Here is a 21,785-nt window from a genome sequence, read left to right as displayed (position 1 = left end):
GATGCGATCACTTTTTAAAAGCTATTTTTGGGCAAACACAAATCGTTGATTCTAGCTTGACATTGAAAGAGCATTCCAGTTTTGGTTTTTTTTTTTATCGCCGACAGGTGAATTCAATTATAGCATTTGCATTCTAGCAGTCCCACATTGCTAAACTGGGTTAGTGTTAGTGTTAGATAGTTCCAATTGGTTGGAGCTGGTTGCCAAGTGTGTCAAGCAATTAGAAATAGCCGTAAGTTAAAGTGCAAAGCGAGAGAGACAGGGAAAGAGAGAGTGTCAGAGTGAGAGGGAGTCGCGTGTCTTTTCACTTGTCTAACAGACAACAAATGCGGCCAAGTCTTTTTCGTTTTTGTTCGTTTTTGGGAACGCCTGAACTTCACTCTATGGCATTTTCATTTTTCCTTCAGCCATTCAACTCGTTTTGCCATACCCTGTACTTTAAGTTGTAGATGGCAAATGTTAGACTTGAAAGCGAGTGTGCGAAATGTGTTCATGCTTAATGGAGGCCACTTGTGCTGTGGCTAGTTAAAAGCTTAATTATACGAGTGCACACTTCAACTCTGAACTGCACAAAGTAGTTGCATTTCAAGTTATTTATGCATTACAAATACGCCAGTTGAGTAGCTTGAAGTAAACTGTTGGCAATTATGATAAAGCAAGGAGTGCTATAATCTATTCTTACAGGCAGCTGTGTATGTAAATAAATTACCATGCTATGTTATTAACTGCATGTTATTAGCATCAGTGATTATAATATGCAAAAGTCGAACATTAAAATTTTGTGGAAAGGCATTAATAAAGGAGGTAACAGCTAAATGTTACTTTACTTTAACTAAATGTTAACAGTTAACGGTTATTCTAAAGTAAGCATAAGATAATGCTTACAGTATGTAAATTCTTTTTATTTATAATAAAATTATTGACGACGTTGTTAAATTATTATCTTTGTTAGTTATGTATCTCAATAGACTAACATGCAATGTTATAAGCTTTATTGTAACATTTCACTACGAGTTATTCACCTGTTAAATATATAACATTATGTTATCGACAGCCATTAAAGGAAAGATTCATGTTATTTTACATTTACTAAATGTTATCCATAAACTGTATATTCATAAATGTTAAGCATTTTAATAGCCTTTATTTTGGCTGTTGAATTGTTTTAAGCCGAACATTAAAATGTTATGGACAATCGGCAATAATGATGAATGTTATTTTACAAATACTTAATGTTATCTTTAAACTGTTAACTCTTAGTTATGCGTTTCAATCACCTTTCTTTTGGTTGTTAAATTGTTTAAGTATAGCATACACTAATAAGTGTAAAAATCTAACATTAATATGTTATGGACAACAGGCAATAATAAAAGTGTTAGCAGATGAGTGTTATTTTACATTTACTAAATGTTATCTATAAAATGTTAACTCTTAAATGTTAAGCATTTCAATCACCTTTCTTTTGGCTGTAAAATTGTTTAAAGCATAACACCAAGTCGTTCAATTTAAAGCGAATTTCCTTGATTGTTGGTTGCCTTTTTTCCTTGCCTTTTTTCGCGCGCGCCAAAAACAGCGACTTAGTCAAAGAGCAACAATAATAAATGCACATTCAAGGCTACAACAGCAACAGCAATAGCAACAGAAACGGCAACAGCAACTGTTGCAGCTACAGCTACAATCACACTGCCAACAATAATAACAACTCGCTTCAGTCAAACTGGTTTCCACATCTTGTGGTTTGCTTTCTTTTTTTGTGTTGTGTCGTTTTTGTTGCTCTGCTGTCTTCCTCTCTGCACGTAGCCAAAAAATATGCTAAAGTCATATCACAACAACAACAAGAGGGCACAGGAAATGCATTTTACAGATACAGACACAGAGAGAAAGAGAGAGAGAGATAGAGAAAGACATAAGGTTACATTGACTTTATAAACAATTTGCGCGAATTGCAGTTGCATTTTTTTTTTTTTCATTGTTATTTTTACACTATGTGAAGGGTCGGTCAGTTTTTCGTTTCGTTTTTTTGAGTTGTTTACTTGCCACTCAACACTCGGCTGCACTGTGTGGGATTTTGGCAGTCGCCAGACAACTCGAGAAAAAGGCTCCAACTTGAGTTGAGCATCTTATTGATTTTAATCAATCAAGAAATGTGAAGGGCACAGGGCGAGAAATACTTATACTTTTTAGAATCATCAGCAGGCAGCTTACGTAATGCTTTAAGTGAAAGCCAAGTTTCCATACAATGAGCTTTTTGTCAAAGTCTCTGAATGGAGCGAAAGTTCATCAAAATGTGCTTTTGAACGTTGATCTTTTTTTAATAGCTATAACTTTACCATTTCTGCTCACTTAATCCGATCTCCATACAACATCCTCTTCTACTACTTTATTTTTTGTCATTTATGCCATTCCCCTTTTCAACTGGAAATAAATAAAATACGCCAAAAAAAAAAACATAACAAAAAGTCTGTTTCAACTCACGGTTCACCTGTTCCATTATCATAGAAAAATCGGCTGTGGCAACCTTGAAACTCGCCTCGCCTTCCGCTGACTGAGTGAAATTTCTCACTAAAAAAAAAGACGTCTCTCTCCCTCTCGTTTTTTGTTTTTGTTTTGCTTTTGCGTTTTTGGTTTTGATTTTTGTGTGTTTTTGCTTTTGCATTTTTGTGATTTTTCGTGGCTTTGTTTTCAAGTTTGGAGTCGCACCATAAAAACATTTTTGAGTCGCATTTTTTTTTGTTAAAACTTATTTATTATGTAGCTACTTTTTGCCATATTATGGAATTTGGCTAATCAAGTCAAGTGTTTTTTTTCGACGATTTTTTTCGTAGAAATTCTTGTGCATTTTTTTGTTTGTGTAAATTATGTCAAATAATTTATGTAGAATTCCAAGCAATCAATGATAGTTGAGCGCTTAGTTCATAGATCATTTTACTCATTACTGAATGAATGATTCATAGACGTAGAAAGCTGACTCAGAATTCTTAAAAAATGTGCAAAGACAACTTTCATCTCTAATATCAAGATTTGTTTTGCGGAGGAAGTAATTAATCAAGTTATTAAAAGAAGATGAATAACGGTTGAGTTAGAAGTTGATTGGAAAATAATGTGTAGAGAAATATTTTAGATTTTTGGTTGTTCCAGATTTGAAAGAATTTTTCCATTTTATATTCCTATGCGGAAATGTGACAAATATTTGTTAAAATGTTATTAAAAGAAGATGAATAACGGTTGAGTTAGAAGTTGATTAGAAAATAATGTGTAGAGAAGTTTGTTGATTTTGATCGTTCTAGTTTTCAAAGAATTTTTTCCTTTTATATATTTTTTTACTCAGTTATTGCTATGCGGAAATGCGACAAATATTTGTTGAAGCTCGCATTCCTTGAATAAACTAGCTTGAGCTTATCAGCTGCCTGAAGCCTTCTAGACTCAGTAGGCGTGGCCTCAATTGCGGGGGGCACAAAATAAAATCTAAAAAAGAAACAAAAGCAAAACTTATCGCAACCTTGACGTTGGCTTTAATTTTGGCAAATTGCTGGCAATCTGGAGCTGCCCAAAAACAACAAACGAACGAATAAAACGAAAATTTAATAACGTCTGCGAATAAATTGCGATGCCTGGTCATTGATGTTGCTCTTGATGTTGCTGTTTGTTGTTGTTGTTCTTGCAGCAGCTTCGTCCGTGGGCCCAATCAAAATATTTAGCTTATTTAGTTGCAAAAAGTCAACAAACAGACGAAGCACAAAAAAAAAACACTAAAGATTCATCCACATCGTGAGAGTTGGAGGCAACAAAGTTTTCAATTTTTTCTCTTCTGTTTTTTTGCTGTTGTTTTTTGCTGCGCCGACGCGAACGCGACTGCGGACGACGACTTCACATTAAGCATACGCCGCATGGGCCGAGCTGCTTGAACTGTGAGCTCGCCTCGGGCAATTAATTACATTTTGCGCACTTTGTTTCCGCTTTACACCGGGCGGTGGTAGAATTTCGTTGTAGTCGTCGCTCTTGCTGTAATTATTTTCCTAGTACTATGTATATGCCTCATTTTTCTTCATCAGCTTCAGCTTCAGCTTCATCTTTTCTTTTTTCTTTTTTTTGCCTTTCCCGTTGCTCTTTGTGTGTTTGTTTGTTGCAGCTAACAGCCCAAAAGACTAAAGCGCAAAAACAAAAAGAATGAAAAGAAAGAAATGTAAAAGAATGAAGACACACAAAGATGAAGCCATAAAAATGCCGCTGCTTTTGCTTCTTTGCTACTCTTGTTGTTGTTATTGCTGTTGGCTTTTGTATTTGTGCAGCTGCCTCGGAAGGTGTTGATGATATGGCCCCCAATGCCTTTCCGCCGGAGGGGCATTGATTTTGTTGCAGCCACAGCCACAACAAACGGCAAACGGCAGCTGAAAACGAGCCGCAGATGCTCTCTTAGGGATAGCGGAACATAATAATGATTATTCACAAATAAAACAAATAATATTCTATAAAACATATAATAGCGGGAGATAATAATGACAAGTAGAAAATAAGTTGAAAAATGGAAAAGGCATAGGTTAAATAAAAATTCAAATATAATTAAAATAATAGAAAATGAATACAAGTAAAATTAAAATGTTTTTTATTGACATAAACAAAATAAAAGTGTTAAAAAAAAATTATAATTAAAATTTAAGAATAATGGACCAAAAAATAATTTTAAATAAAAAATAATTCCACATTAATATACTGAAAAAATACTCAAATATACCGAATAAAGAATAATATCATATGAATATTCCGAAAAATACTCAAATATACCGAAGTATATATATATAGTGTGCTCCATTTTCTCAATAAAAAATAATACCAAATACTCAAATATACCAAAGACTATATTTGGTATATCAATATACTATTACATTCAAAATGATATGAGAACAATATCTAAATTGTAAAATATTCTTTGTTTTAAAAAAAAATGTGTTCTCAATAATAACATTTATTTAAAAATGATTAAATTCATTAGTATTTTAAAATACTAAATTCAATTTAGATATCAAACTAGATATCATTCGTTTTTTCATTGCTAATTCGTTAGTTAGTTTTGTTTAAAGCCTTTGCCATAGTTAATATGCCCCGTAAAGAAAGTGTATTGCAGTGCGCAGCGAGCAAGAAGTCTGCGCATTTGTGCGCTACTCGTAAATTGTTGGCCCCCTTTTTTGCATACGCTTTCCACGTACTCGAACTGAGTTCTCGCTTTCGTATTCGTATTCGCATTCGTATTCGCTTTTGTATTCGTATTCTCGTTCTTGTATGTATGAATAAATTATGCCCTAAGCGTCGTCCGACCATCGATCGAAATCAAAAAGCGTAACAACAAAACAGAAATGCCAAAAAAATTCTTAGCTCTCTGCGCTCAGCTCAGCTGTGAAATGTGAGCCAAAAGACGAGTTCAAAATCAAAGCCCTGAGACTTACCTTAAAACTTACAAGCAACCACCTTTTTTGCCTTGCTGCCAGCTTTTGCTGTTTGACATTCTTAGGCGTATTTTGTTTGTATTACTCTCGTTCCACTTTTTTCCACTTTTTTACCTGCGATGGTCATAATGTACTCATATAAAGATGACAATTTCAGCCTATTTATGGAGTGAGCACGTTATCGGCGGAAGAGCTGAGTTAGGCTCAAGTGGCTTGGGCCAATTTATGAGTATTTATTTCCAGTTCTAATCGAGCACTGGACACATTAACTATCTATCTATGTGGATCGATAGATAGTGCCGACAATACCAACTGACTAACAGTCTTATCAATTGCAAACAGGTGTGATGATAAAACTATTGCAAATATCAACTGCACAAAAGTGAGCACTGTATATGCAATACAGGCCATGATGTCAGAGCCAAGTTGCGATCGTCTGACTCATATACTATATAGCGAGAATAGCTGTACAAACCAAAGACTAGTCTTGGATGAGAGCTAACTGTGTAAGTCTTGTCTGTCTTGTCTGTTAAGACTTGTCTTGATTAATTAGCTGGGAACAACACACGCTCTCTTTACATCTCTCTCTCTCGCTCTCTCTCTCTTTATGATGATGATGATGCGAAATGACTATGAATGTTGTCTAGCAGTCATGACTAGAACTACTCAAGTCATCAACAATTAAATACACACATAAAACTCGACATTAAACAAATGTATTTTGCATTTGCATTCAATGTGCGCGCACACACAAAGCTTAAAATTACGATTCCCCTAACCTTGAGTTCCGACTCACCTACTCTCTTTTCTCTATCTCTATCTCTCTCGATTTCTACTGGAATATATTAAACTAACTATAATAACAGAGTTCTCGCTCTAGAACTTGCATAAATGTATAAATATGACTTTGGTATTTGCTTTTCGATGTTATTATTATTATTGTTGTTGAACATTCTTCAAGCTATTGACGACTGTTGACTTTTAAATTAAAAGCGAGGCGTAAAATATTGTTAACACTTTGTATTCGTGACACACTCACGGGGTTAAGAAATTGCGGTCATAATAGAGGTGTTATATTCTGAACTAAAATGACAATTAAACGTATGTTTAAAGAGCTTTGTTATTTTGATTATATATTAACATTAACTGTTGTTTTATACTATAAGTAAAGAATTCTACTGAAGTATACTATACTTTAGTATAACTTTACATATAGTATAAGTAAAGTTTTATAATGAAGTATAGTCTACTATAGTATAACTTATAGTATAATATAACTTTACTTATAGTGTACTATAGTATAACTTATAATATACTGAATATGGTGTACAACTTCAGTATAAAACTTTACTTATAGTATAAAACAACAGTGAATATAAATTCAAAATAACAACTTGAACTTTTAAACATTCGTTTAATTGAATTATCATGGCTAATATTTTCGAGAAATATTTAGCATTAATAATATTAGAGTTGCAAATTTTAATAGGTTCCCGTTTCCGCATTTGCTTCCAGTTTAACTGGAATCTGCCTAAAGTGATCAGCTTATTTTTAGAGAATGAATACGAATTTCTTTGCATATATAACGGCAAATGGAAATACTTGTTTAAGCATTTATTTGCTGGCATTTTGAAATGTGAAAGATGACTTTCTTTCAATTGATTTATCTGTCAAACTGTACAAATGTTAAAGGTTAAATACAGTCTGAACACTTCACCTTGAATATAATATTACTGAAGTTGCTTTGTTAAAAGCAGCAAACAAACAAATTGTGAACAAGCCAGATGAATTCTTGACAACTCTTTCGGAGCGTAGCAAACAGTTTGTGAGAATCAGGGGTACCTGGTACGCGCAGGGTATAATTACACGGTTAAATAACAAAATATTTGCTTAAACGCTGACATCAACCAGTAATTGGCAGCTTGGCAGCGAACAGCACAGAGATAGAGCGAGAGAGATAAAGTAATAGAGCGAGATAGAAGCAAAGAAAGACCCCGAAAAAATACAGAAAACTCGTGCCCCGTTCGAGGAGCTGTTAACTACAAAGAAAAAAATAAAATGATGTGTGTTGAAGCTACAAATTTTGGTTGCTTCTCGAGAGATTCTTTACCGGTTTTATTTTTGTTGTCAAAAAAACTGTTGCGTCTGTTTAGCATTGTAGCGTGAAGTTAATTTTTACTTTTTTCAGTTTTGTTTGGCTTATTTATTTACGAATTTTTATTATGACGCTGCTGCGGCATCTCTTTATCAACGGTATCGAGACGGAGACAGTTCTCCACTCGACTCTGTCACACAATTTGCATATGCCGAAACGTGAAACACGTTTTGCATTTTTGGATTTTGTTTTTTCGGCCCACCCGGCAACGAGGTAACATCGGAGGAGACGCCTCCAATCACTTGAGGCGACATCCAGTCGCAGCAAGGGGCGTGAAAAGTCTCAAGCTAAAAAAAAAAAAACCCAAAATCTACAGTAGAGTGTGCTCTACTGTGACATACCCGCTACACATCTCCAATAAAACCATATTCTACAGTTATACTAAACATATACCACGAAAATACTAAATGTATCACCATATACTAAAAATATACCACAAAATACTAAATATATACCACGATATACTGAAACTCGACCACAAAAATACTAAAAATGTCCCATAGAAAAACTAAAAGTGCACCAAAGGCTTAATTTGGTATATTAATATACTACTACATTCAAAATATACCACAGAGCACTAAACATTCCAGATTGTCAGCCAAAACAATTTTACGAATACGCTAAAAATATACCACAAATACTGAAGTAAAGGTTTTATTTGGTATATTGATGTAGTACTACATTCTGGTATATTTTGAAGAACTAAACATTGTCAGTCAAAGCAACTACTGCCTATTAAACTTATTTCCTGCCACCACAAAGTTATAATACCCTTTTACCCTATGGGTAACGGGTATTAAAACGATAGAGAAGTCTACGAAGAACTGGCTAAGCAGCTTTAGATAATGAAAAGAAGCAGCCAGAAATATAAATGTGCAAAAGATAATTTTGTTTGATGTAGAACCTACTCAAGATTTGCTTTTATTACAATATATATATTTAACATAAGCTACTGTATACAAACATTTTTGTAATTTATGCGCCAAAAAAAAAGACAACCGCAAAAGGTTGAAAAAACACTATAAAAAAAATTCAACTCATATTTGTGGTTTTTTTGTTTTGTCAATAACGTCATCAAAAATGAATTTTATCATGTAATTTTAAACGGTTTTTTTATTTTATTGTTGTCTCTTTGTTTTTGTGAATAAATTGTGAACATTGTGCGGTTTGCGCAACGTGCTTTCGACTTCAAAATGCAATTGGCAGTAGAAATGTGAATTATTGTTGTCTTCTTTGGGTTTGGTTGTAATAACAAACCCATATCACAGTTCGTGTCTCATCAAAAACACATTGAAATCGTTTGAAATTCATTTAAAATCCATAACTTTTGGTTTAAAGCCTTATCACATGTTGTTAACAAATCTCCAAGGCTGGTGGTCCATTCAAAAATGAAGAGTGAGAGAGAACTTGAAATATATTTCCATTAATGGTATTTACAAATAAACGAGGCAATTAAAATGCTTGTCTATAAACGAAAAATATGAAAATAATATTATTATGATCAAGTCGACACTTGAATAAATATTGAAGAGGAGGAGGCGGAGATGAGAGACATTTTCAGGGCTTAGCCAATTAAAAATTCAATGGACGATTGAAAACGCGCTTTACCCTATCACATGTTTACAATTACTCACATGAAATCGTCGAGGCATCTTCAAGATACAAGCTGCGACTATGTGACTATCTTTGTGCCTCTCTGCGCCTATTTCATATTTATTTTTGGGTCTCTTGGGTTACAAAATGAGCTGTCAAATGGAATTGAAATGTTCACTGACGATCTTCATTCCGATTGCCGTCGATTGCCTTGCTTGTTGTTCTGTTCTGTTCTCTGTGCGTGTGTTTTGGTACATTTTAATTAAAACTAAAGTGTTGCGAGGGCCGCCAAGTCGATAGCAGTCAACTCTATTCTCGATAACACTTTTATTTCTTTGCTCTTTTGCTTGGCAACTTCCTGCGAAACGCAAACGGAAATATCCATTGCGTTTCTTTACGTTTCTTTTTTGGGGTGTTAAACATCACTCATCGTAGTTGCGTAAATATTTACCCCTTTGGCTTTGGATTTGCTTCGGAAAAAAAAGCGTTTGTCATTAGCAAACACACAGTATATATCTCGGTATATAGTATACGGCATGTGACTCATTTGCCGCTTGTTGTTGAGTTTCCCAATTTGGTCGCACACGTGTTGAGAGCGGCGGCATATGCAAATCATTTCATTACGATCGCATCGCTTCGCATCGAACTTGAGCTTGATTAAGTCATATGCCGGGCTAAGAAGGAAATGATATTTGTGTTGTGCGCCTTGTGGGTTGTTCAAGCTTAGAGAGAGAGACAATGCTTATTAATTACAGATGTGTGTGACAGCAACTTCAAATGGTCACACGGCCCAGAAAACGGGTTGACTTCCAAGTTCCTTTCTTAAATAGAACTTGGAAATGAATATCTAATCTAGAAAAGAATTTCTACCTACCTAAGCGAGTGTGCTAATTTGAGCGATTCGGATATTTGTAGGCATTCAACTATGAACTATGAAATTAATATTTACGAACTTAGGGCTACTTTTTTGTAGCCGCTTCTCATGGGGTATTGAAACTTTGTGACTATGTAATGTATTTAATGGGATGAAAAATCTATCTTCGTCCTTATCAAGTACATATATTTTTTATCTGCCTTTCTTATATGTTATAATCATGTCCTTATTTCTATCAGTTATTCTTGGAATAATTTTATATGGTTTGGTTGACAATGTGGTATACTTTTATTGTATATTTTGAAGTTAGTAGTATATTGACATATAATTATATTTATAATTATATTTATTTATTATATATTTGACTTGTCTACCAGCAACGCTTTGTAACCTCTACCCTTATCAAAGTTGTCGGAGTTTTTAATTAATAACTATAATTTCAACTTGTTCAAATCAGCGTGGAAATCTTTTAATTGTTTTACCTGTAGCGGCGATAGCCGCTTATGATAACTCGGTAAATTTGTGTGTATCTGAGCTTTAAAGTATTTACGACTCATTAACAATTTAATGACGACCCAAATTTGATGTAGCAATAGCTCGATGACTGTTTGGTTACAAATGGAATCATAAAGTTATGCGACTCGCCTTATCTGTTCGAAACGTAAAGAAATATATAAATCAAAATATCATTATTAATTGATGGATGTATAGCTTTAAGCTTGCGTGTGCAACTTTCCATTGTTTGTTTCGTTTTATGCAGGGGGAAAGTAGTCTGAACTTTATATTGTATATTGTATTGCAAGCACACCGAATTGTAATGCTCTACATACTGAGATCATTTAACTTTAATATGCCATGTGCTAATTGTGTGGAAGTTCCCCTTTGTAGAGGAAATCAATCAGTTATGAAAACCTGTCGAGTGATTTTTACACCTTCTTCTCTGAGATCATTTACAAGAAGCGTGCAGATTAATGGGTATATATCCGGCATAACGAATCTTAATTACACATCAATTAAATGTAGACATTAAAACGCGTGCTGCAAAACTCTTTGGCACATAATTAATGAATATTGGCGCCTCTTCTTCAGAGCCGCTGGCTATCCAGTCGACGAGGCTTTTATTAGATCGATTAAAGTCAGTGACGCCTTAGAAACTCGGAAATCAGTTTATTAATCGCAAACATAAAAATATGAATAGCAAATTTCACTTTTAATTGATTTTTATTGTGGCAAAAGAATGTGTGCTGAGTGAAATTTTCTGTTTATGCCGAGGACCCGCAGAATTTTGTTTGTGCTTTATTCATGTATTCTTTTATGCTTTCAAAGACCTCCAGCTGTTAAATGGCACAAGCTAAATAAATAGCCAAAAGCGTGGATCAATTTTTTTTGATTCTCTTTCTCTCTATCTAATGATGTCATCACTTGGACATTTGGCAAACAAAAAACACAAAAAAAACAACGCACTCAAGCTTGTCACTTGACCCAAACACATTTTCATACAACAAACACTTTTCCCAGCAAATTCGAATTCAAATTCGATTTGTAAGCTGTAAACTGTAATTGATTATTGAAGAAATAAAAATACCGTTTAAATGCGCGCCCAAAAAATAATAATAAAAAGAATTTCACTGTCAAACTCGTTGATGCGGCGCCCACTCGAATTCCATTTGCATGCCAAATGAGCGCATGTCACAGGCAGGCAAAAATACAAATAAACGAGAGAAAAAAAACAAGCGCAGAGTAAAAATAAATAAATAAATACGGTAGCTGGTTGGGGCTGCGCGCATGCGCAGAACACGACCGCAAAGAATGAGTTCCAGCCACTGGCGTTGGCCCATGTATCTGTTAGATACTTAGATACAATCGCAACGCAGCTGCTGCCGATGGATGATGTCATGTTGGAGTTTGTTGTCTTGGTGTCTTGTGCGCATGTCTTCAACGAGGCAACGCGACGCGACGCGGGTGTAACGCCCCAGGGGGGCGTAACAAATGCCAAACACAACCACACACAATAGCCAAAAAAAAAGAGGGGAAAAAATAGTAATTCATAATAAGAAAAGAAACCCGAAAGCATAAGTAATGGCAATAAGGAAGAAGGAAAGACGACGGGCAGCAAAGCACACACACGCTGTCTATTGACTAATTTTTGCAAATAACTTTTGGAGCAGCTCACAACAACAGCAACAACAATAATAGTAATAAAGCAAAAGCCGCCATAAAAAAATGAAGACAAGAAGACAACAACACCCAACCAACCAAATGCCATTTTGTAGTCATGACAATAATGAGCCAAAATGTTTGGTAATCATTTTTAAAGTGCCTCAACAACGAATTTGACTGCAACTGACACAGAGATGATAGACGCTTGAAGGCAGCCTGAGTGTGTGTAGCCTGGGAATTAATAATAAAAAAACAAAAGTGATTATAATGGCCAACCAGATTAGTTTAAACAAATAAATGTGCATGTTGCTTTGCTATGCAAATAATTCAATTGAGAGTGTCTGTGGCTCAATTTATACGGATTTGGCTTGAGTAAAGAGAATTTATTACTATTAAATTGGTCTTTTAAGACAGATTTAAAGATATATTTCAAATGGAGTCCAAGTGAAATTTATGGGGCTGAAATTTAAAATTATTTTGGTAACAGTTTCATATATTTATTTATTTGAAACTTGAATTTAAGTTTGATTTAACAGTTTCTTATATTAATTTATTGGAAACTTCAGTTAAAAATGAGTTCTAACAAATAAGAAGGCTACAGGCGAGCCCACTTCCTATATTAATAAAAGCAAAACAGTGAAAAACACTTACAGAAATATTACTAAAATATACCATTGGCTATATTTGGTAAATCGACTGCATTCTAAATATACCATAGACAATATCTCTTTAGAACTAATTTCAAATTCAAGTTTTTAACTTATTTATAAAAGAAACTGTTACCAAAATCAAATTTAAAACTAAAATATTATGCTGCATCTTGAACTGATCAACACCCAATATAAATATGCATGCTTCTAACAGTTTATTGCATTCCAAAGTTTACACAATAAATAGCTGCGATTGCATGATATCAAACTGTGTCGACAAGCTGCAGGTGGTGTGGATCATTGAGCTCCAATACGAGTATAAACTAACCTAACCCAAGGCTGAACACAGAAATTTATGACCTCGATTAACAGCATCTTTTTATATGAGAGAGAATTGACACTCCCTTTTTGGTTTATTAACTGCTTTTCTTTTGCCAAAGTTATAAATTTTCACCCAAAGTTATTTACACGAGAGTTGTACTTATAAATAGAGATACTAGAGAATTCCCGTTAGGGTGCTGTCAAAAAGATAAAACGTTACCAATAAATACAAGGTTTACTACAAGGTTTACTTTTTTTTTGGGCTGGGTGCTGTGTTTGCTCTGATCTCGCCCTCTATTTCAATGGGATTTTGGACGAGGGATTTTCTCTTTTTTTTCTGTTGTTATTTTGGAAATTGTTTAGCATGCGAGGCACAAACAAAAGAATTTACGAGTATAACATTGTGTTATTGTCTGACTGACTAACTGACTGACTGAGAGTGGCTCTGACGCATTTTGTTGTTGTAGTTATTGTTGTTGTCATTGAAGTCAAAACTGAATTTTAATTTTCGGCAAGTGATGAGGTAATTTTATGCATGAATTTAGTATAGAGACAACACAAAACAACAACATGAACAATTCCCAAATTTAGGCAAAACACAAAAAACAACCTTGCTACAGGTCTCATTATTTGATAGTTCTACAAAGTTCTGTCGCGATGAGAGTCAAAGATTGGGAGGAGAGAAAGAGAGAAATTAAAAATTATCATAATATTTTTTCAGTGTTATCTCTTGACGATCGCCCCAATAATTAAATTCCAATGCCCGAAATGATAATGATTAGACACAACTCGAAATGATTTTGCATTTTTTTCTGCTCAGCAGACATATAAAAACCATACAGAATCATATATGAAAAAAAAGAAAGAAAGAAGAAAATTGGCTTATGTTTATTGATTTATGCAAATCTCTCGAGGTTATTGCACGCCTAATCAGCGGGTAGTCCAAAAACTCTTCTCGATCTCTTCGGGGAGTGTGTTTTGGTATAAACACACAAAGAAGTTCGTCTTCTACTCTTGAACAATCTTCAGTCTGTTTTTGGGGGGAGGCGATGTATAAATATATCGAGACAGACACACAGAAATTTAAATAGCACCTCCTGGCTATATGTCGACACATGTGCGCCGCATGTTCCACTTCTCTTCCCCTCTCGCCAACAACTAAAACCAGCTGCTCTCAGTCCTTCAAATCTCTGCTCAATCCTTGTGCGCATGCGCAGAGTGTCTGTCTCGTGTTTATTTTAGTTGCCTGTAAACAGGATGCTCTCGCTCAGTGCTCTCTCACACTCTCTTGAGCACAGTTGTTGTTGTTGTTGTTGTTGTTGTTGCTGTTGTTGAGACGGTGTGTTTGTACTTTCCTGTTTTATTGCCCCGACTTCTTCTTCGTTGTGCTGCTATTACCGTTTGACACTAAAAATAGTCGGAGCATGTTACGATGCAGCTGCGAGGTGTTTGCCATATACCCTATAAAGTGTAGAGTGCTTGAAGGGAGTTGTTCGATTGCTGTAAAAGTAAGAGTTATGCTGAGGAACATTTAAAATTTAATAATGTGCATGGCTTAATAGTATTTGAAACATATGGAAGATAATAATTTTGCATTATATAGTATAGAAAAAATAAATTTGTTGATTACCCTGCGAATTAAATAAATATAAAACGAAAACTATAAAACAAAAAATCTTTTATGTATTCAAATTGTTAAATTAAAGCTTGGTAGCATTTAAAGTTGCAGCTTAAAGGAAAATTTGTTTGGGAAATTATTTATTAGGAGTCTTTTAAAAACGATATAATTTATAGACTCAGATACTCATTGACAACGATTCAATTAAACAATTTTATTAAAACATTAGGATTATAATGAATATAAAGTGCTGAGACTACTATTTATTATCAATATGTGCTTATAGCGTTAATAACTTATGTTGGTTAACATTTTAAAATATTGATTACAGTTAAATTAGAGAACTATTGATCAAGAAAGTTTTGAAAAAAGGGCTTAAATTATATATTATCTGATTTGGTTTACGCATTAATAACATTAATTAAAACATTATGGTTGAATGAATTTTAAGTGCTAAAATCTTCTTTTATTATATATAAGTGATATGAGCTTTATTAACTTAAGTAGCTTATTATATTAAAATACTGAGTAAAGGAAAACTCGAAGAACTGCTAATGAATCAAACTTTTAGTAAACAATATAAATTATAGTTCTTAATTAGTGTTCTAAACAAATAAATCTAGTTGTTATTACCTTAAGATCGCAATGAACTGCAGTAACAGGGTATCTTTACGTCTTCAACTCCAGTCTTCTCTTGATCTGCTTCCTGGGGGTAATCGTGTCGTTTGGATAATATATGAAATGTGCTATGCACTTTGCTTTAATGACTTTTCGTGCTAAAGCCTAAAGTTATGCCTCAGTTTATGCTATGTGGATGTGGGTGCCGCCTCTTATTACACACACTTAGCCTACATACAACTAAACGAGTAAATGTGGAGAGTTTGGTATGTAAGTGCGAGTAAAGTTCGAGAGCAACAATTGAGCGTCAGAGATAACAAAGTTTACGGCGCACCGCACCTGTTATCGGTGTATATGGTAAAGTTTATTGTCACGCTGTTGTTGCTGATTTCATTGTTTGGTTTTCACCTCTTTTTAATTGATTTTTCACTTTATATGCCCACTTTACACATATTGTTTTCCCCGGCTTGTTTGCACAAGCCAACATCTACGAATGTCTTCTAGATGACCTCAGAGCAAACTCCCATAAAAAGGGGCGTCTCAAAGATTTACGATCATTAAATAATAATGGGCTTCTTCTTCATTTCTTATTTGCATGATGTCATTGGCATGATCAATGAATTTGTCCATTTTTGGCAAATAAATTCTCGAATGTGTTGTATCCTCTTGAATTTATGGCAATTGGGATTTTTGGGGGCTAAAAATATAACTCGGACAGTTATTTGCACATTGTTGCGTGCATAATCTATAGGCCGACATATGTGCAAGGTATGCGCCGATAAGATAAGTCGATATACGCGTCCCTGACTAAACTGTGTTTCCCCCTCCCCCCGCTGCTGTTTGTATTTTGTTTGCTTTGCTTCTCTGCGGTTTTTTAGCAGCAGCACAGTTACAATTCATGTGTTATGCTTAATTTTCGTATTCGCCTTATCGTTTTTAAGCTTTAGTGCGGCAGATAACGATAAAAAATGAAGGAATTCACCATACGCAGAAAAACCGACCAACGAAACTTCGAAGAATTCGTTTTTCGCCACTTTCGTTTTTCTTGTTGTATTTTTGTTAGCAGCTCTAACAAACATTTCAATTGCTTACGACTCGCGGTGCCGCTATCTGATAAATCAAAAGGGGTGAAAAACGCCGAAAAAAAAAGCTTTTGCTACGCCTGAAAAAGAAATATAGGCAACTCTCCAGTGACCAAACGGCGCGGGCAGAGCGAGCAACTGCCTTCGATTCAGCGTATTAACCGAAAAGAAAAAAAGGAATAAAAAAAAAACGATCTTAGTGTGCGCCGTTTAACACATCCGAAATTAATTAAGTTTAAGAACTAAATGGTTTTCCCCTTAAAACCATACGAAATTATCAGTTAATCGGGTGTGTGTGAGCGTGTGTGTTTGTAAGCCAGATTTAACCATGGAATACAACAGCATCTTACGCTCAAACTTCTCGCGCAATGAGTATAGACGATATATATCGTATGAGCGTCAGTCTTTGGGTAGGTTAAACTTGAACTTCCCCCAAAACCACACCACCCAAAATCGAATTACACAATAATCAACCGACCTCTGCCCTTATCTACTTTGTGATAAGCTTGTGAATTTTTTTCAAAATGTTGTCAATGGATCATCTGACATATCTACATTTCAAGAGTAATTTTGTGTGACACTAGAACTTGACGACTGTTTCCCTTTTTTTAACTGCCTAAAAGTTACGTAATCCGAACGATCGCAAAGTTGATATAAAAAAGTAATCATTATTGGCATAAATTAAAGTGTGGCACAGCTGATACCCTGTAAAAGAGTGAGCCTCCTGCTAATGTTTACTTTTATAAAAGTGAAAAGGTTTTTCTTATTTACTTTAGACCTATCTCAAGTGTTTGCTTAGATCAAAGATTGTTTTTATCTACGACAAATTTGAGTTGCAACTTGCAATAATTAAGTAAAGTAGTCGATGGTTTTTTGTATACTTTTTTAGCAACTAACAAGTTTTCTATCAATTAAATTCAGCATACCCGTCTTATCAATATTTTTTCTGAGTATGGTGAGAACTCATTTGGTAAAAATTTATTGCTGATAATAGCGGCCGGAATTACGACATAGCTTCAAATGCTTTTTTTTATTTTGGTAGCTTGGAATGTAGTTTTTTTTTGTATTAATCTATATTACTAGCCGCTAGGTCGTATCATATCACAAAAATAAGCCATTGACTAAGGTATTGACTATAGGTATTGAAACTACGTACGCTTCAAAATAGACATTACGTTTGACGAGAAACAAAAGCTCAAAGTGCTTTTTGGAAACGTGCCTTAGCTCGTTAAACTAGCTGTAGTTACTTATGGAGACAACAAAGTTTGCAATTGCTAGATTAAGCAGGGAATTGGAATAATCTATAATCGAAATGATGAATGATGTCATTTTTGAATTACATCTTTATAAATAACTTTGACAGCTATTTGTAAGGTGTTATATGCTAATATTCTTCTTATGATCCTATTATCTTATTCTATTGTTATTCTTTTTTGAAAGTTCTCTCAACCACGCAAGATATAAAAAGTCAAAAAAAAATTAAAAAATATTTTTAAAAGCAGTAATTTAACTAATTTGAAAAAATGCAATTTGTATACTATTATAATTCGATTGTTATATTTCTTAAAAAATTTCTCCATTATTAGGTAGTAAAAGTTCCAGAAAAATATTTTACGAAAATTCAAATTTGATTATCTTTTATTGTTATATTTCCCTAAAGGCTTCCTCATTATTGGGTAATAAAAGTTCTATAAAAATATTTGTAAAGTCGGGAATTTTAAGTTATTTGAAAAATTTTATCATTTCCCTGATAACTATCCATTGAAAAGGAAATAAAAATGGTATTTACACGTATTATGTTGAGGGCCTCTATCTGTACACAAGGGCAACCAATGAACCGTAATGTCTCTGTACAAATACCATATAGCGTGTATGTATATATAGCTAATTCCCATTAATTACTTTGACTTGCGATAAGTGGGCGCAAAAACAAAAAAAAGAAGCAGGCAATAACAATGCGACAGAAAATGTTATCGAGCCAATGCACTGAGCTGTTTGTCGAACTGTTAGAAACAATATAGCGAGAGAAAAAAAACCGTTTGCTATCTTTTTCTAGGTGTAGCAGCGCCCTCTATTGATTGGGGGCGGTTCTACCTATTGTGTGTGTGGTAAATCAAAACAAATACTAAACGTTTTTTTGCACTTTTATGGCTTTGGTGCTAACAAGCTAATCCCAAGCATTTTTTCTCGACTTGTTTTTTAAATTTTTCTGTATTTTTTATTTATTTTTTATGTTTTTTTTTTGTATTTTTTTGTAGCATCACAATATGAGCCCGGTGGCTATTCAACGCTGCAGGCGTCGTCATCCAGCCGCGGCTCAACGAACAACATGACGCAGCGCGATGGCATTATCAAATTTGAGAATGAGCGCATCAAGACGCTGCAGGAGGAGCGTTTACACATCCAAAAGAAGACCTTTACAAAATGGATGAATTCGTTTCTGATCAAGGTAAGAGAGAGTGAGTGAGTGAAACACTTGCATTGATTTCATTGAATGATATTTCATTTATACGTGTGTATTTCCTCGATAGGCCAAAATGGAGGTCGAAGACCTATTCACAGATCTAGCCGATGGCATAAAGCTGCTCAAGCTGCTGGAGATCATATCATCGGAGAAACTGGGCAAGCCGAACAGCGGACGCATGCGTGTACATAAAATCGAAAATGTCAACAAGAGTCTGGCATTCTTGCACACCAAGGTAGGTCTTATAACAAGTGAGAGAGATAGAGAGAGAGTGTGTGAGAGAGAGCGCTGAAGAGTTGCCCACGCATTTGTAGAAAGTGCAAGTCTTGTGAGGCAGCTGCGCGTGGCCGTTGCGTGCTTTGTTTGCCACATTAGCCACGACACTTTAGATGCAAGACTGCAACTGCCACATAACAGCAACGCAACATACATAAAAAAATATAGCAAATAAATGTACATTTCTGTATATACACATTTATTTAATTACTTTTTTGCTCAGGCGCAAAAAATTTCCTAAATATTTGCATACTTTCTAATGCACGCGTTGCATATTTTTACTTCTGATTATTATTATTATTATTATATATTTTTTTTAAGTATTATTTCGTTTCGTGCTGGCTGGCACATTTTCCGCACACTTTCTTTGCCTGAATTTGATTTTAATTGTGCAGGCGAGAGTCGCAAATGGAATCCGTAGAGCAGACAGACATTCAGTCAGTCAGACAACAATCTGCAATCTTTTTCCTCTTCTCACTGAATCTAGCGTGCGACATAGTTTCGCTTGAGGTCTAGTCTTCTAGCTAGCTGCTTTAAGCTTAATCTAATTAGAAACAATGGCGCTTTTAATGCACATTAAATGCATGTAATTTTTACCCATTGCAACAACTACAACTACAACAACGACACCTCACACACACACATACATATCTTGTCTATAGTTGTTGTCTGTCGTTGCCACTTTTGTTTGACGCAGTGAAAGTTGTTGATTTTTCGTGTTGCTGTTGTGTGTTTGTTTTATTTCACTTTTTTTTGGGCTTGTCTTTTGGTTTCTGTGACATCGGCATTTATTGCATTTTAATTGGTTTTTCAGCTTGAAGAAGCAGCTGACTGAACAGTTAAGGATCTGGCACACAGCTCGTCGTTTGTCAATGAAGCAAATAACTTTTAATTCTTTGCATACCCTTTACTTAGATTGAAGAGGGTGTGATAAGTTAGTGGCAGTGCATGTGTTATAATATTGGTATATATTTCATTAGTATGCAATGCATTCTGCATTTATAAGCACTCAGTTCCCATGGACTTAAAGCGGTAGAGAAATTATAGGAGTTCAAAATTTTCTTTAGCAAAGACATATTACAAAGTACGTTTTAGAATTCCACCACACCTCTAGAAATGAAAAAAAGTGATATAGTATTAAATATTTTCTTTCAACCAACACGCATATTCAAGTTGTTTTAAAATTTGATGACCCATCCAAAAGTTTAAGAAAATAAAATAGTTAAATATGTTAAAGATTTGCTTACTTTAAGAAAAACACCATTGAGCATTGATTCAAACTATATACATATTTTATTTTATGAAAACTTAATACAGTATTATTAAAATTTCAATTCCCTCCGAATTTGTTTATTACGACACACATAATAGTCGAGCAGACTCAGCTATGAATATCTATACTTTGTAGTAGTAGCGATTAATCAACTTGTAAGCGGATCAAATGCTCAGCTTTTAAGATAAAGATCAGTCGTAACTTATGCTTTCTTCGCCTATTTATCTTCGAGTGCCTACCTGACCTACTATTAATTCAAATGAACCTCAGAACGACCCAAAGACAAACGGACGGACAGACAGACAGAGACGGACAGAGTGTCAGTCGGACATTGGGGGTCAAGCACCTGACAGCGAGGTATTCGCTCTGATAATGCGTGACTTGTTGGCTGGCCCCAAAGGCAGCTCCAGTTCCAGTTCTCTCTTTGGTTCACTTGTTTGCGCCGCTTTGTTGTGTGGTGTCTTGTGAAACTTGGGTAACTCGATACGCGCAGCTTAGCGAAGCGTTGATAGACAGCTCTCCTCACTCCTCTCCCTGTATGGCAACTAACTGAATGCAAATTGAATTGTTGGTGTGTATTGCAGGTACGCTTGGAGTCCATTGGTGCTGAGGACATTGTCGATGGCAATCCCAGATTGATCTTGGGTCTCATCTGGACCATCATTTTGCGCTTCCAAATTCAGGAAATCGTCATCGATGTGGTAAGTAAACAAATTGAATATTATTTGTGAGACTATAATTAATTCAATACTCTTCTTATAGGATGAGGAAAACGAGTCGAGCGAGAAACGTTCAGCCAAAGATGCGTTGCTGTTGTGGTGTCAACGCAAGACACATGGTTATCCTGGCGTTAACATACAGGACTTTACATCCTCGTGGCGTTCCGGCTTGGGCTTCAATGCGCTCATCCATTCGCATCGCCCCGATCTGTTCGAGTACAGCACCATTGTCAATTCAAAGAATTCCAATTTGGATAACTTGAATCATGCCTTCGATACGGCTGCCAATGAATTGGGCATACCAATGTAAAAGCAATTGATAATGCGTTGTTTATTGATTGAATGTAACATTGATAGCCCTATAAAGATGTAGTAGTAGTTGTAGTAGAAATAGATTGAGTGTCATTTATAAATAGCTTGCAACATAATTGCATTTAAAGAGATCAACAATGAGACAATTTATGTTTTGTATTCGTTTTGCGATTTTATTAATAACATTTAATGTGTAAAATAATGTTATGACTTCGAATAGGACAATAGT

At 34.9% G+C, this 21,785-nt stretch overlaps 1 protein-coding gene across 5 annotated transcripts in view; it reads left to right on the top strand.

The window, feature by feature from the left end:
- LOC132792357 (spectrin beta chain, non-erythrocytic 1) overlaps nt 1-21,785 on the top strand; it is a 40,428-nt gene that overhangs the window by 3,756 nt on the left and 14,887 nt on the right. For 3 of the 5 annotated variants that reach the window (XM_060801691.1, XM_060801688.1, XM_060801686.1), the window contains exons 1-5: nt 16,732-16,922; nt 18,771-18,961; nt 19,044-19,211; nt 21,110-21,226; nt 21,288-21,550. In XM_060801691.1, the coding sequence (XP_060657674.1) occupies nt 16,841-16,922; nt 18,771-18,961; nt 19,044-19,211; nt 21,110-21,226; nt 21,288-21,550 (821 nt within the window). In that variant the 5' untranslated portion in view covers nt 16,732-16,840. Of the gene's footprint in view, nt 1-16,729; nt 16,923-18,770; nt 18,962-19,043; nt 19,212-21,109; nt 21,227-21,287; nt 21,551-21,785 lie in introns of those variants that run through there. The other 2 variants (XM_060801690.1, XM_060801687.1) reach the window with 2 other exon arrangements.

The sequence above is a fragment of the Drosophila nasuta genome, chromosome 3 (assembly GCF_023558535.2).
Source record: "Drosophila nasuta strain 15112-1781.00 chromosome 3, ASM2355853v1, whole genome shotgun sequence".
In the NCBI taxonomy this organism is placed as follows: domain Eukaryota; kingdom Metazoa; phylum Arthropoda; class Insecta; order Diptera; family Drosophilidae; genus Drosophila; species Drosophila nasuta.
This window is presented reverse-complemented; position numbering and strand designations above follow the sequence as displayed.